This window comes from Labrus bergylta, chromosome 19 (assembly GCF_963930695.1).
Source record: "Labrus bergylta chromosome 19, fLabBer1.1, whole genome shotgun sequence".
Lineage (NCBI taxonomy): Eukaryota > Metazoa > Chordata > Actinopteri > Labriformes > Labridae > Labrus > Labrus bergylta.
Genome location: NC_089213.1, coordinates 5,060,187 through 5,076,498, shown reverse-complemented (window position 1 = coordinate 5,076,498; position 16,312 = coordinate 5,060,187). Strand labels below are relative to the sequence as shown.

The window sequence follows — 16,312 nt, the reverse complement described above, 5'->3', positions numbered from 1 at the left end:
TCAGAAAATACAACTGCAACAACTATTCTGTGCCTTGAAATCACTTCTCTTTCCTTCAGCATCCAGAGCTCTCAGTCTGAACAGGTTATGTAATGAAACCTCCTGAGACGAGCTGCCGTCATCTCTCTGTAAAATATTTATTGACTTTGTTCAGCCTCAATTTTAAGCATTTCTATCAAGATATTTAAAAACAATCAGCCATGTATTCACACTAAATCCTTACTGAAGCATTTAGTTTCACGGTGGATTTATTTATTTGTGCTCTTCGGATTGAAATTAGTTATAATGTTATTGATGTTTGAGTTATTATTGCACACAGAAAACACATTTCTCAGGGAGAAACTTACACCTGGTGAAAAATATGTTTCAGATTTCTGACCTACCTGCAGGAGACGGAAGTATCCTGGTGTCAGTCTTCCCAGTCTGATGATCATTTCTGCTGCTGGAGCTTCACAGATCAGTCAACAACTCTCTGCAGGAGAGAAGAAAAAATAAAACGTAATCACTCCTCCACAAGCTCAAGTTTACTCTGCAGGAGATAAAAAGTCTGATTCCCTTGAGAAACACATCCACAGGAGTTGTTTTTTTAGGACTTTCTGGATGCTTTTGACGATGAGAACAAAATCCTCTTCTCACAACTTATCATCAGACAGTATCAGAAGAGGACCGGACAGTGCTCTCTGCGTTCTCAGGACCTTTTTATGCTCTCTGTCCCAAACACTCTGACAGAAATTGGAAAAAGGGCTTTTGGGTGTTCTGCACCCTCAGCCTGGAATCTGTTGCAGAAAAACTCAAGGAGCTGGTGTCCTTCAATATTTTTAAATCTAAAATGAAAGTCATGGAAGCAGACTCTACATGATGACTATGCTTTAGCTCGACTGCTTGAGCTACTGACTCCCAGATTTGACTCATAGATGATTCTCCTTTATGAAAAATGTAGTGTTTATGTAAATTGTCTCTCTTTGTGTCTCTGTCTGTAACTTTGTGTTTTTGCTGCTGACTGTCTCGGCCAGGTCTCCTTTAGAAAAGAGTTTCTTCATCTCAATGGAACCAACCTGGTTAAATAAATAAAAATCATGAATTTAGGATAAGAGCATTTGACTAAATAGTTCTAAATGATCTCATGATCGACAGATAAATTCACCTCATGTATAATAACTATTTACTGCTTTGACTGCAGATATTCTGGATTTAAAACATCGACGTAACAGAGAGGTTGATCATCTGACTTTAAGAAATGGAAAAAGTAGCAAAATGCTGGCTGGGAGAGAAGAGTTTAAATGATAAAAAAAATTATAAATAACAAAGGATGTGTGTAAAAGTGTTATCCTCATCATGTTCATTTGTTTTTGTGTTTTTTTTGCTTCTCCCCCCCTTTTATGTCCAAAGTCTTTGTCTTGGTTAGTACTGAATGTTTAATGTTTGTCATTGCTTAATTTTTCTTATATTCTTGTTCAATTTGTACATTTTGTGTTTTTACATTTTATATTCTATTATACATTTTCTAAAAGCCTTTACCTTATTCCTATTTAAGCTGTCAGCAGGAGCTCAGCTGTTTTTATATTTCCTTGTTAAGTCAAATTCCTTGTATGTGTAAATGGCAATAAACACTGATTCTGATTCTGATGTTAAAACTAAAATAAATAAAGCAGACATTGAAACAAAGAAACAGGAGCTCACAGCTGTCGCTCTAAAGACATTCACAAATGTTTCTTATTATTTTGCACATTTTCACTTTCATTCACAAGTAATGTTATATAATTGTTCCATGAATAATTTAGCAGTGTTTTCACATCTGAACATACATGTGGAATCTTCTGTTTCTGATGGAAATGACATTAAATACAGTTTCGATCTCTCTGTGTTGAGTTTAACTTTACTTTATCACTCGATAGCAAAGACAGCAGCCACAGAAGTTGTTGGAAGACAACTCTCAAACAGCAATCACAAAAGTTTATCATATTGTTACTGAAGCATGACATTTTTCTTTGGGGGTAAACTCTTTAAATGATCAGATCTTTAAATATATTTAATTCAAATGTCTTTAACGTCTGAAATATAAAACAAAAAAAACAAAACAAACAAGTGATGACTTTAACTTTGACCAAATAGCTAAAGAGTGAACAAGAAAAAAAAGTGTTTCTCACAGAAGTTAACGGGTCCTCAGGGAAGTTGACGAGCACCCAGCAGGATTCCTTAATAACAGCACCCACGCTGCCCCTCACCTTCATCAGCAGCTCAGCACCCACCAACAGCCAGACAGTCAGTCAGCATGTGAAGCCCCTCAGCAGCCTGAACAAACAGCGGCAGCCTGTCGCACTGAAGAGGCTCCTGTGTGTCCCTGCTCTTTTGTGCAGCATGAACATCCCAGTCTGACGGGCTTCACACACACACACACACACACACACACACACACACACACACACACACACACACACGCACACACAGACAGAGCTGCATGAAAAGCTTCGGCCTGTCAGAGATGATTTGACCATCCAGGCAGTAAAGTGGGTGAGAGCGGGGAGAGAACAAGTGTCTCTGTGCAGCATGTTGCACGCTCGGAGGAACATGTGTGCTAATGCGCTGCAGTGACTTATGTAACACAAAAACACTAAAGATGAAACTCTTTGGAGTCCTTCCTGGGGTTTCCTTAAAGGGTGTTCACAGCTGCACACACACAAAGAGCTGTAGCTTTTAGTTTCAGCGTTTCCTCTGAGCTGGAGATATATCCTCGGTTTAAAGGGGTTTATTGGTTATTGTGACGTTACATAAGGTCCCAGTTTCCCTGATGCCACATTGATTGTCGAGGGTCTCACTGTTCATGCTGCCCTGTGGTTACATAAAAGAATAAATAATGCATAGAAAAACATTCAGACTGTTGTGGCTGAACATGTAAAGCTCTGCATGTCGTGAAGAATTACACTTTTGAACTACATTTCCTTTCTAAAAAACCACGAAATAAAATGTTTTTATCTATTCAATAAACATGATTCTAAGAAGTTATAATGTGCATCAGAACACAAAGATCATTCAGTGCTGTGTGTGAGTGTGTGTGTGTGTGTGTGTGTGTGTGTGTGTGTGTGTGTGTGTGTGTGTGTGTGTGTGTGTGTGTGTGTGTGTGTGTGTGTGTGTGTGTCTGTGTCCATATAAGGGTGTCAGAGGTGGACTAGACTACAAGATGCTGATTGTGCACATCCAGTGACCTCACGTCTACATGTTCTGCAAAAGTCACACAAAACTCTCCATTATTGACTGAATCTGCTCTTAAAGAAACGACGATGCATGATTGTGCTGCGTCTGTAAGATTTGAAAATAAAAATAAAGATGCAGTATTAATGTACAGGGTTTGTATTGAATCAGAGTCTTTGCTGTTATCAGTCTTTTACAGAAACCGTGCTGAAGTACTCTTGGTCGTGTCTTGCTGCTCCCTCTCGGTCCTGACCCGCAGAATTGATGGAAGCTCTGGCGATCGTCACTTTCACTCCTGCCGGTCCCGGAGCGTCAGTGGTCTCTACAGCTACGACCTTACCGATGAAATGCTGAAAAACACAGACGAAAAAGAACACTTGTTTATATGATTGAACAGATCTCCTCTTCAGTCTTCACAGCTCAGTGCCAGATGGCTTAGCAGTGATATTTGTTATAGACTCAGAGGGGAAAAAAACAACATTTTCAATAATTGTTCCTTTATAATGATTCCTTCTTGCTGATTAATTCCCAGAGTGTTGACTTCACACTTTTTTTTTAGCTTGTTTGTGAACCAGATAAAAAATGTCCCAAATGAAAAACCATTCACACTTATTACACTCACATTTTCAAGCCTTAAACCAAACAAATGATCTCTATTTTATTGCATTTAATCTCTTTTTAAATGCTTTTGTTGTTTCTGCATCAATCACCTCGTGTTTTTTTTTTTATTGTTTCAATAATAGGTGTTATCGGACAAAACAGTTCTGGGGACTTTTTGTAGAGGAACTGTTTTTCCCTGAGAAGACCATGGGGACTTTTTTTTCTGTCTACATTTGCACCACCACGGTACCTACTCTGACGCAGGAGCTTAAAAAGGTTCCTCTAAACGGGGTTCAAATAGTGCATATCTCCTGAGGTGAGTAATCAATAAAACACAGGGAGGTATCCAACAGTTCCTAGATCTATGAAAAAGCTCCTTTGGTCCGAAAACAGCCTAATGTATCCGATGTGTGAAGTAGAAGTGAAGGAGAAAAGAGGATCTGCAGTAGTTCATTGATGATGTTCCCAGTGTTTGCCAGAAGAGGTCAGTAAAAGTCTGAATAATTCTTGTCAGCAGAACTGATCGAGCCATCTAGCTGAAGGTTTTTTTAGTTTGTTTTTTAAAGGGATGTTCGATGGAATTGTTTCAGCAGACTCAGTAACTTCTTATAATGTCTTTATAAAACACTAATCAGACACTTTTCATGATTTGATAATTCCCTCCACTTTCATTTTGTGTTATAATGTTTTATTTTATTATTTGCTACTATCCTATCTGCAAGTTACAAACATGCTATCCTCTGTGAAGCACTTTCTGGACAGAGATCAGAAAAGTGCTCAATAAATAAAAAAATATTACTGCTCGTATTTCTCATCTGCAAACAGGGCCTTCTCCATTGCCCTCCCGCCCTCTGGAGCTCACTCCCAAAAAACATCAGAGACTCCCCCCTCACTCACTTCCTTCAAGAAATCCCTAAAAACTCACCTCTTCAACATCACATAAAACCACTAACTACCTCAACTCTCACCCTCCTTCTTTTACATTATTTCTTCGTTGTATTGTTTTAGCTGTTAAGCATCTTTGAGTACTTAGAAAAGTCTAATGTATTATTAAATGTTGTAAAGGTTGTTTGTAGGAGACCTGTGTGAGACGACCTGCAGCATCCTCAGGTTTGGGTCTGCAGGATTCACTTTGTTTCTCCCTCTGTGCTTTGATTTCCTGAACAAGAAAAAAATATTATTTATTAGTAAAAATATTGTTGATCAAATGTGTTCATTGTAACAGCAATGATGACTTAAGGTTATGTCTCTAAGTTTTAAGGATACAACCTTCAGGGTGTCAAAGTTTGAAGTTTTGGAAACGTAGTTGTCCCAGGTCTTGGCTGTGAGCTCTCGCTGCTTCCAATGAGATTTAATCTATAGATCGATCAAATGTATGCTGTGATAAGTTCAAGTCTCAGTCGAAATAGAATGATCTTCTAAAACTTTTTTTTTAAAACTAAAAAATACTTTGTCTGTTTTTCTTAATACTGAACTCAACCCTCATTACCTCAGAGTACACGAGCTCCTCCTCGCTGACCTCCTCTTTCCTCCGCTGCTCCAGGATGCTGTTCTGTTCTGCTACCACCCTCCTCGCTGTGTCCTCTGCAATCTTACAGATCGTGCTCAGAGCCTCCTCATCCGGAGAGATCGGCCTCACGCCTTCTGAACTCAGCTCTCTGCTGATCTCGTCCCACACCTCGCCGACCTGCAGCAGCATGAACAACACATCCATGTTTGAAAAAATTAGACCTTGGTTTTCTATATTAAAATGACACTTTCACACAACATTTTTTAATCTATTGAAATATCATCCGATAGTTTATATATGGAGAATTTGAAAATGATAATGTCTTGTAAAATGGATATAACCCTCATAAAAACTAGTGTAGTTACAAATTAAATTCATTTCCAGAGCTATAATGTTCTTAAATGAATAAACATCAGTTGTACCTTGAAGTCCAGATATCTCCTGACGACACTCATGGTCACAAAATGTTTTGTTGACAAACCAGGAAGGTCCTGGAAACCTACAAAAGTAACAATTATTTTAATTTCTTTCACATGGCATAAATTGCTCAAAAAGAATCTTTAAAAAATAAAAACAGGACAGCTGAAGAGAGACAGGAGATGTTGGAAGAGAGAGTGGAGGCTGACATGCAGATTCAAACCCACATCCTATGCAACAAGGACTGTAGCCTCTGTACATTGGGCATGCAACACACCCGCTAGGCCATCCGACGCCCCATAAAAGATTATTTTTCCATAACACTGCTCTTGACACACCTCCACTGCATACTTTTCCTGTACAATTATGTGCATTAAGCTTATGGTCATATTGGAATAAACAAGAGTGTTTGTTATTTATCAAACGTTGTGTCAATAAAGTCAATATGGAGAAAATTAATGCTTTGATATAAAAGAGAGACTATATCCATTGAAGTTAAAAGATGTCTTATTATTGAATAGCTTACCAAGTTTGCAGAAGATGGAGTAAATCTTTGAGCGTAGACTCTCTGCTAACTCCAGCACTGCTGGACTCGGTTCATTAGAAGAAAACGACAGCTGTGGGTCTTCGCCCTGGTACACGCTGAGGATGGGTCTCTTGGGATCTGAGGGTCAAAAGTGGAAGAACAGAAATGAGAGGGATACACATGTCATTTTGAGATAGTAGAGTAACATCACACGGGAGGGAGTGATGTTTTAGTGAATATCAGATCTGATGTGATTCTGTCTTGGTGGCCTCATGAAGAAGATTCTAACTGTAGTTCTGATCCAGGACTACATCTCGGCCTCGTGCGTGATATCACTTTTACACAACAGTTCTACGACCAGCACATAGACAAAAGTTAAACAAACAACATTATGATTTCTTGCTCTACCAATTGAACCCACATCTCAACTGAAACTGATCTGTTTCCAACAACCCAAACTTCCTGCTGCAATCCTGCTACTCTGCTGTTACCATGGTTACCACAGCCCAGCTACTTATGCGGCCTTCAAATGGAACTGGTAAAGTCGTGAAGTCGTGTCCTGAAGTTGTGAACAGGGGTAAGCATATGGGATCACTGTTGCTAGGCAACAGCAGCATGTACAGTATAAACTGTGCTGCAGCTTCAACAAATGGCCAGGCTTCATAAAACTGGATGTAGTTATTTCAAGAAGGAACAAGAACTTTTTGCTAACACTTATGTGGTAACCACCAGCTCAACTTTCCTTTCATCTTTTGTTTCAGAAGAAAAACAATATTTGACACAATGTCCTGACTTTTCTGGAGTATAAAAAGAAAGTAATTTAGAGTAAACCTGTCACATTATCTCTTACTAACAAGTCAGGCTTAAAACGCGTGAAGTAAATTTGATTCATTTGATTCATTCTCAAAAATAAAGTGAAACAATGAGAGACTTGTCATTGACTCGTTGTTGTTTAAAGTCTAGTTGCAGACTGACCTGCGATCCCTCCGTGTTTGTTCCTGCTGACTTTGAGCTCCTCCTCCTCCTCCCTCCACAGCTGCAGCAGGAGTCCAGGCGCCGTCTGACCGCCGTCGCCCCTCCAGCTCAGGATGTGGGACAGCGTGTTCGGGTTGTCACAAAGCTCCAGGAGGGCGGCGAGGATGTTGCAATGAACACATCTGGGGCTTGACTTTTAGAAAGGGAATACCTTATTAATTTGTATAGTCGTATTTTATATTTAGGTGCATAATGACACATGAAATCCTTCTTTTACTTAGGTCAGGCTACGTACACTGAGGAGCTCCAAGAGAAGAAAGCCTCCCTCTTTAGCCAGAAAGTAATCCTCTGTGGTGTAGCAGCCAACAATACAGGACCTGAGGGGAAACGTGTGGATTTATCAACTGCTGGAATATGGGGACTGCTTTACTTCCTGTTTATCTACAACAACTTGATATCACTTGATTACAGTTAATCCAGCTATTAAAAAATGACCTATAGGAGCAAAGTTTAAGTCATATAAAGATTATAAGGATGATAAATATGAAATGTTCGGCTGAGAAGAAAAGGTGATTGAGGATGAAGCTAAATGTTAATCTCAAAATTAACTTCAGATTTAAGATAAATAATCATAATAATCATTTACCCTCTTTAATGAAGCCATACATGAAAATTGAAGGCAATAATAATGTTTGAAACATGGATTCATCACAGTGTTTCATTATAATGAATAAGATAAATTGAACTGGTTGGACAGTTAGACGTATAAATGGTTGATCTGAACTGACCAGACACAGTCCACTGTGGACAGGATGAGTTTGTTGTGTCCCAGACCGCTGTAGAACTTGTCGGAGCCTTTCTTCAAGAAGTGAACGGTCATCTCGACTCCCTCTGATCCAAACAGCTCCTGTGGTACAACATCACATCAAAGCACTGTCAATATGGACCAACTGCATATCAGGAAACTGTATGTGACAAATCAAAGTTATTTTCACAGTCAAATATCAACCCAAGAAAAGTTTAAACTTCTGTTACATAAGAATTTAATGGTCGAGCTATAAGGACAAACAGTATGGATAGATGAAAACCAATATCAGAACTGAAGCAGAATCGAAAAGCTGACTGTGCAAACTAAGAATCTTTTCAACGCTGCTGTCTTCTATAACTCAACAGGTGAGTTTCAAAGTGCTTCAGTCACACTCATAATCTCATATATTGTATCACATTTGGGATGGGATGTTATATGAGTGAGCAACACGAGTGCTGTCACTCACTTCTACCTCCCACTTTCATTAACCAATGAGAGATGACCCGCTGTGAGTAGGAGTGTATTCAGCCTTTTCAAATCTCTACCTGTACATTTAGGCTCTGAGGCAAGGCCGCCCATAAGGGGGGGAAAAGAGGGAAAAGCTTTCTGAGGCCCAGCATCATGGGGGCCCTCGCGGAGGTAATCCAAAACAAGGTCCATCCTAAAATTGAAGCAATGATCTACCAAACAAGTCAGTTCCAAATGCAAATCGAACGCAGCCAGGACAAGGAGGCAAGTGTTGTCGAGGCTAACGGTACTGATCCGACACGCATGTGTTGACATGCAAATAAATATAACGAGGGGCCTGTTCATTAGGCCTTGCAGGAGCCTATAGCCATTTATGTGGGCAGGCATGCTCTGAGGAAGACGCAGTGCATTGAAACCTCACTCCTTTGCACAAATAAATGTGTGCTCCAGTACTTTGTATTTGGATCTTGCCTGCGAGAAGGAGTCCGCTGAATTATGTTTTCAACATCTAAGTTCCTGAGAGCGCCGACCTGCATTTGCGGAGCGGCTAAAGCACTAGAGCTTCCTTCTACTTTCATGATCTCAGCTTCACCTTTCTGTGCATGTCGCTCTCACACAGCGCAGACAGTATTAGTTGAATATCTGACTTAATCTCCACAGTGACTATATCCTCTTCATCAGGACTTGCTTCCATCTGCATCAAAACCCCTGGAAAGAAAATACAACAGACATGTCTGTAAGTGAGTTAAAAGGTTTCTGTTGCTATTTCTGATTTGAAAGTCAAGATTTCATTTCATTTACCCACGAGCTGGTGGATGAGTCCTTGATCACAAAGGTCCTGGTTGACCGACTCTTCACCTAATGACGTCACAGATCTCAGCACTCGGATGCAATGCCTCATCTGAGCCTTCTTACTGCCTCGTCCTCCTGTGCCATGAAAGCTGTGACCCTGACCAAAGTAAGAATCTGGGACAGAGATGAAAAGACTACAGTGTTCACTTTGCCCATGTTTGTGGTCAGATAACAATGTTTGACTGCTGTGCCATATAAATAGATAGAATTTGACTTGACAATAGAAAAAAAAAAAAGACCCTCAGCGCACTGCTTCCTCTCCTCCCCGACCCCTCCCTTAGTGTTCTGACCCAGTGCAGCCGTTTATAAGACTGATCTCTGCAATTGTCAGGTTAGGTTAGGTGTAAGAGAGCTGGGAGTTTGGGAGTTGCAGCTGAAGATGATGGACTCACAGGACGGGAAGTGTCTGACATTCTGCAGGAGAGGCACTTTCTTCTTTGCTGTATATTCACCTTGTGTGACGCACCAGTCCAGCACGAGCAGCAGACACACATTTCCCTGACATGTCATAAAATCATCCAACATGAGGGGAGCGATGGTAGCCAGGGTGGCCAGCGCCTGCAGCATGAGCTCCTCCTGCTGGATGGAGGACCAGCAGCGTGAACCGGACCGCCGCCCAGAGGAGGCAGCAGGCGGCTTCACGAGCATCAGGAGAGACAACATAACCATTTCGTCTTTATAGAGCTAAGAGAGGAAAACATGGAAGATTAATGATAGGGCAGTCACATTTAGACTTGTCATGTACTTTTGAATAGTTAGATATACTAAGTGAGGATGGGACTGACCTGCAGGGCACTTAAGTCCTTTGACATTAAAACCAACAGGTTCAGCAGAAGCTTCTTCATTTTCAAGTCATCGTTATTGAAGTTGAGTTTGAGGTCACCAAGCAAAGAGTTTTGGCTTTTCCCTAAAACAATATCACAGCCAGTTTGTTAAACAAATAAAATGTAGTACAATAGGCAGATCCATTTAAATTTAAAATGACACTTAAATTTCAAAGGAAAGATTGGCCTTACGTTCAGGAAATGTGGCGAGAACAACAAGCTGTTTGGCAAACAGACTTTCCTGAAAATTAGACACATAATGCGGCACACTTAATATATCATCTTAATGCTTTGCAGTGAATAGACTAAAAATAACACCTTCAAAAGTAACTTATTATGCAAAATACACTTTCTAACACTAATAAGTGTCCCTGGCCCGTCAATAAACCCCCCAGATTATGAGAAAAGTCCATCTTCTCCATCTTTTGCCTGCTCCACTTTTCAGAAAATGTGTGCTCAAACAGGTCGTTTGGAGAGTTTCCCTTCATGACATCACAAAGGGCACTAACCCCTCCCCCAGGTGGGTGACACTCCCACAGCTAGGTGTTTGTTCTGCCCTCTGAGTCTGCCTTCTCAACGTAAACAATAGGACATGGAGCAAGAAAGCCCAAGTCACTCAAGCCCTTCCAGAGAGGGGGCGTGGTCAGACACAGCTCATTTACATATTTAAAGCTACAGACACAGAAACAGCCTGTTCTGAGCAGGGCTGAAATAGAGGAGTTTATAGGCATGATCAAATATAGGATCAGAGTGGATTTAGAACAATAAACTTCACAAACATGTTTTGAGGAGCTCTGAGACTTATTTAAACTGGTTGAAGAGAAGGAGGATATGTGACCTTTAATGTAACTACACCTGACCACTATCTATCTGGTACTCACAATGAGCAGAGAGTTCGGGTTATCGGCAAGGAGAGTTGTGATCACCAGCAGGTCATTTCGGAGTTGGAGGTCAGAATGATTGACACCATTAATCAGCTTGTAAAGAAATGCCTCTTTTAGAGATCTAAGACACATGTGAAAAAAACAGGTTGAAACTAGATAAGAGCACCGAAGTAATCAAACTTGAACATTTTTATAAGATTGAACATGAACAAAAATCTTGAATCATAACTTTGTTTATCTATGTATTTAAGAAGGCATGTTGATACACTTCAGGAGATTTCTTGGCACACTGTCCTAATCAGCCAAAAAGAAAAAAAACATAAACACACAGAAGACACATACATGACACACTCCATGCTGCTGAGCTGCGCAGTGACCTCCGCCTTGTTGCCTCGCTCCAGGAGGTTCCAGAGGATTTCAGAGGAGCAGAACAGAACCTGACCAGATGCATCGGGTTCGTTCATGTGGAGACAAATCGTCCCTGCTCCTCCCGCTCTTAGCATCGATGCACAGTTCAAATCTGTGGTTAAATATGAATAAAAAGTGATTAAGGAGATGTGATGAATGATAGAACAGCCCATTGACCTGTTGACACTGACACAAGGACACTTAAAATCACTGTTTTGATTGTTTGTCTGATTGTTCTTTGGTATAATGAGATGATTTCAGCTCTTGAGGTTCTGGCTGCTTCATGTAATGAAGGAGGTCATCAGGTGGATTGACATTTATGACAGGTCTCCTCCTCCATCACCTCAATGAATCTTAAACATAATCAGCTGCTGACCAGAGGAGCCGGAGAGGATCAGAAGAGTCTGCAGGAGCTGCAGCTTGATGGCGGTCTGGTTCTCCAACGCGGCCATGGCGAGGAGCAACGTCTGAGCCAGGTCACTGCGCTCCAGGAGCTGCAGCCTGTAGCCTGGAGAGGTTGGCTGGAGTCCTGCAAATAAATGAATTAGGAGGAAAAAGTTGAATACATTTCTGGATGTAGGATGTGAACTGTAAGAAAAAGAAAAGAAAAAGAAAAGAGACAATAACAACAATAACAACAGAAAAAAGGAACAGAAGGAACAGAAGAGGAAAGGCAATGGGAACATGATTTACATCATATTGAAAGGAAATTCTCAGAGCATATATAACATAAAGAAATACAACATTAACATGACTGATGGAAAGAAGGACCCACGATGGAAAGGCTAGAAGTCTCAGTGGAAAATAATTAAAACATAAGAGAAAATAGATTTTAGGATCTTTGGAATCATTGCAAGTAAGACGTGTTTTAAAAAGAAAATATTTTTAAATTTCATTTAATTAAACAGAAAGACAGCCGAAATAAATAAATAAATAAATTAAAAAGAAAAGCCGTAAGCACAAGCATGCCACCACAGACACCATGAGAGAACCTCACTTAGTGAAAGTCTAGAAAATCGGTTTTCAGAGGGGAGAGTCCGAGGCTTTGTCTTTGTGAGACGGGCCGTACCATCCAGCAGATGTTTGGGGGCCACGCAGCTGTAGAATGATTTCACCGATTCAACTATCTGCTGTCTCACTTCAACATCTGACACCCTCATCAGACACCCTGCCAAGAGAAACACATCAGTCAGGGTCACTCACCAAGGTCGCTACTGTCAGAAGAAAGTGAGTCTGTACTTTAAAGCAACAAAAAGGATCTAATCAGTCCTTATCATGACATGTACCTAAAGCCTTTGCTTTGCTTTTAAAAATTCTGAATAGCTATTTAAGGTTTTAATTTTAGTAATACAGTGATGTGCAACACCATGGAAATGTCTCTGAATGAACTAATCTGTGTACCCATGTGAGAGAGGAACTCTATGAGGTCCTTGGCGTATGTCAGCTCATCAGATGATTTCTCCTTCAGGAAGGGGAGTCTGAGGCAAAGGAAAGAAAAATGTTAATGTTCAGATGATGTCAGGCTGAATACATCAGTGGGTGTGTGCACTAAATGTCTGAGTTACTTACCCACAAATTTCTAGCGCCTCACATAAAATGGATAAATACTCAGGGTGATCCTTCCCCTTCTCAGCACAGATGTTGAGTATTTTGGCTACACCTGTCAGGTCCTTCAAAAGCTTGAAATAAATTAAGAAGTTTGAACATGTTGATGTGCTTGTTTGTGAAGAGATAATTGCCAGCAGAGGGGTTTAAATGATGGGGCACTGACTCATCGTGATAACTGAGGTTATTTCAGAACAGGGAAAACGCTGACAGACACAGCGATGCAACGGAAAATTAGAGCCTTGGGACCGAGGTTCAGCTCCATTTTTTTTTTTTAGATTGCACGAAAGCAAATCTATTTCCATCTCTGTATCAGGGGACAGCTAGGAGGATAATCTGACAAACTGCTGCCATGTGTGACACCTGAGTGAGTTTAACCTGTGGAAAAAGACACGTCTCGAAAGAGAATTTTTGCATCGTCAGAAGACAATGTCAGAGGAAAGGATACGAAACCAATTTGGCTTCTCTTCAGGAGTTTCTTCAGGACAAAAAGGTGGCGCTCCTTCAAGTTAGCCTTTATTAAAAAAAACACAACGTAGAGTGTTTAAAACTATATAACAAAACTTTAAAGTGATAAGCATGTTGACATTCATATTTAACTTACAGTCAAAGGATCTTCAAGAAGACGAATCACCTTACTGAGTTCAAGACTTTTAGCACTGACCTGTTGGAATAATTAGTTCAGGTGTGACATAATCATCTTTCTTCTTTGATGACAAAGGGACATAAATGCAACAATTAGACTGTGTATAATACATTTAATCAGAGTTTTCTGAAGACACGACCAAAAAAAAAATCTGCATCATAATGTGCAAACATCATAAATCATATTTAGCAATGTATCTCTGACTCTTTTGCTCCTTCGCTTCAGACTTTTCTTCAATTCATGTCGTTCCTAGCTCTCTCTCCACAGTTTCTGACTCTGTCCTTTCTCTCCATTAAAGGCAGAAAAAGCCCCCCCCCAAAAAAACCACACTGGAGGTACTACAATTAGATAAATAACATCAGCCTGCCTCCATCTTTGCCTCATATCACCGACAGTGGAGCTTTGACCCCAAAAACTCTTCCTGCAGCCCCTTACCAAACAATATAATCATGACTCAAACCCTGACTTTTAACACCATAATGATGAATACACATATCAACACATTTACAGACGAAAAATTCACACAGATAAGCAGATAAACACCCTTTCCAAGTCTCTCTTTTCCCTCTCAAAGCCACCAGCCATCAAAGTACCATCTCCACTTTTCTCTCTCTCTTATAGTTTTTATTTTGTATTATTTCGTATTGTTTAGTGTTGTTGTTTTTTGTTGAAGTCTATACTAGTTGATGGCTCAGTATTTTGCAGTATTTTTGTCTCTGTCCTCATCTTTATGTTTTGTATGCATTGTTTTTTTTATCATCTAGCACTTGACTGTTTTCACATTCGCACAATAAAAAAAACCTTGATTGTAACAGTCAGTGATGACTTAACTGTTTTTCAAAAGAGCATATTTTACTTTCCACTGTTTCCTATCTTTGTTTACCTTTGCTGTGACAAGTGAGATTTTTGTATTGAATCAGCTTCTTTCCAAAATAAATAGGACTAACAATTTTGGCTGCTAAAAGATGAATTTTGTTAAACTGGATGACTTGAAAACTAAAATGTTTCCCAGTAGAAACATGGTAACTTCATTTTTGTTTACCTTCTTTGTATTAAATAAATACTTGATTGGTGACATAAAACATGTGGGAAAATGTGTCAGCATTGCATATTAGCAATAAAACTGACCAATACTGAGCAACCCTATATGAAAAAGGATTTAAATCTATAAGAGAGACTCAAGTTTATTTTGAGAAAATATGAGAATGTTTTGAAATATAGCATTTCATAAAAGCAGATGACACAATTAGTTTATGACCTAAAAACGTAAATATGAAATTGTGAACTGTGTATTCCATTCCTGTGTTACATTTTGTTGTATAATGTCAACATGTATTTTAATATTTAAAGTCTATGGTATTGTCCTGTAGGCCTATTTATTGTTGTTGATGATTGTTTGAGGTTGCTGTTTGTATGTATATGTGTTTAATCAATAAATTAAAATTAAAATAGCATGTTTGACTTTTTATCTAATTTTCTGGTGGTTTCAAGAGTATAAGCTGTGATAATGTTGTTGTAAAATAAATGTAAAGGTATTTACTTAAGGACTAAAAGAGCGACCCTATCGGCTGGCCCCCTCTGCAGGGTCTGGGGGCAAAGTTCTGAGACAGGGGCACCCCTGCATCGCACAGTGACTGAAGTGGTGGAAATGAGAAAATATATATAGAAAGAAAGAGGGGAAGGAAAGGGGAAAGAAATAAAAGGAGGAAAAAATAAAAATAAAAATAAAAATAAAAATAGAATGAAAGAAGGAAAAAAAGGAATAAAGAGGAAAAAGAGGAAAGAAAAAAAGAAAAAAAAAGAAAATGCAAGCATACACTTGAATTACACACACACACACAAGCAGGGCCCTTCAACACCCTTAATATACAAAATAGCTAAACGTTATTATTACTCCCTGCCTGTTTTGTCTCTGTCTATGCTGTGCATTGTATCGTCGTGTCTCCCCTGTCTCCTACATACTACTTGCTCTTGTCATGTCCCTCACCCGTCTTGTATTGTTCTGCATCACCTAATAAAAAAATAAAATAAAAAAATAAAATAAAATAAAAGGACTAAAGGAGATTTTTCAGGTAGAAAGTGTTTACTGTACCAGAAGCTGGTGCTCATCTGATGCTCTTGGTCGGATTACAGGAATGTCCCGTTTCCTTCTGTGCAACACTTTGCCTGAATCCATTTGTAAATTTCAGAGAAACTTCGAGAAAACGTCTTTAACTTCTCACTCCAGCGGTAAACTTAAACATTATCCGCCTCCAGGTGTTTGGGCTTCAGTCTGTCTGACGTGGAAACCAGTCGCTCGAATATATTTTATAAAAAAATAAATAATAATATTTTTTGTATGCGAATAACACCAGCTAACCTAAAAAGAAAATTAACCTAAAACCACTGGTGTCTTCTTTTAACGAAAAAAAAAATCATCTCGAATAAACGCCAAACATCTCCCTTCCTCTCTTCCCTTTTATGCAGACCCAAGCTTGACAGCGTTTACTACCGTTGCCTTGGTGACCAAGTAGTAACGGCAAGCAGCGGAGTTCAAAACTCATCGCCAAAAAAAAAAAAAAAAAAGGGAACGCCCATTTCTTCTTCTTTAAACCGGAAGT

The 16,312-nt window shown here is 39.5% G+C and overlaps 1 protein-coding gene across 1 annotated transcript; it reads right to left on the bottom strand.

Annotated features, from left to right (window-relative positions):
• Nucleotides 1-2,152: 2,152 nt before the first annotated feature.
• LOC109997810 (cilia- and flagella-associated protein 69) lies at nt 2,153-16,266 on the bottom strand. The gene is made up of 23 exons (XM_065947784.1): nt 15,805-16,266; nt 13,671-13,730; nt 13,515-13,580; nt 13,031-13,140; nt 12,863-12,939; nt 12,531-12,629; nt 11,838-11,990; nt 11,396-11,573; nt 11,051-11,174; nt 10,362-10,410; nt 10,131-10,252; nt 9,798-10,029; nt 9,295-9,459; nt 9,086-9,201; nt 8,006-8,124; nt 7,513-7,594; nt 7,218-7,410; nt 6,243-6,380; nt 5,722-5,798; nt 5,279-5,476; nt 5,059-5,145; nt 4,871-4,948; nt 2,153-3,539 (listed from the first exon to the last, which is right to left on the bottom strand). The coding sequence occupies exons 1-23, from the start codon at nt 15,886-15,888 to the stop codon at nt 3,375-3,377; spliced, it is 2,772 nt and encodes a 923-aa protein (XP_065803856.1). The 5' UTR covers nt 15,889-16,266; the 3' UTR covers nt 2,153-3,374.
• Nucleotides 16,267-16,312: the final 46 nt, after the last annotated feature.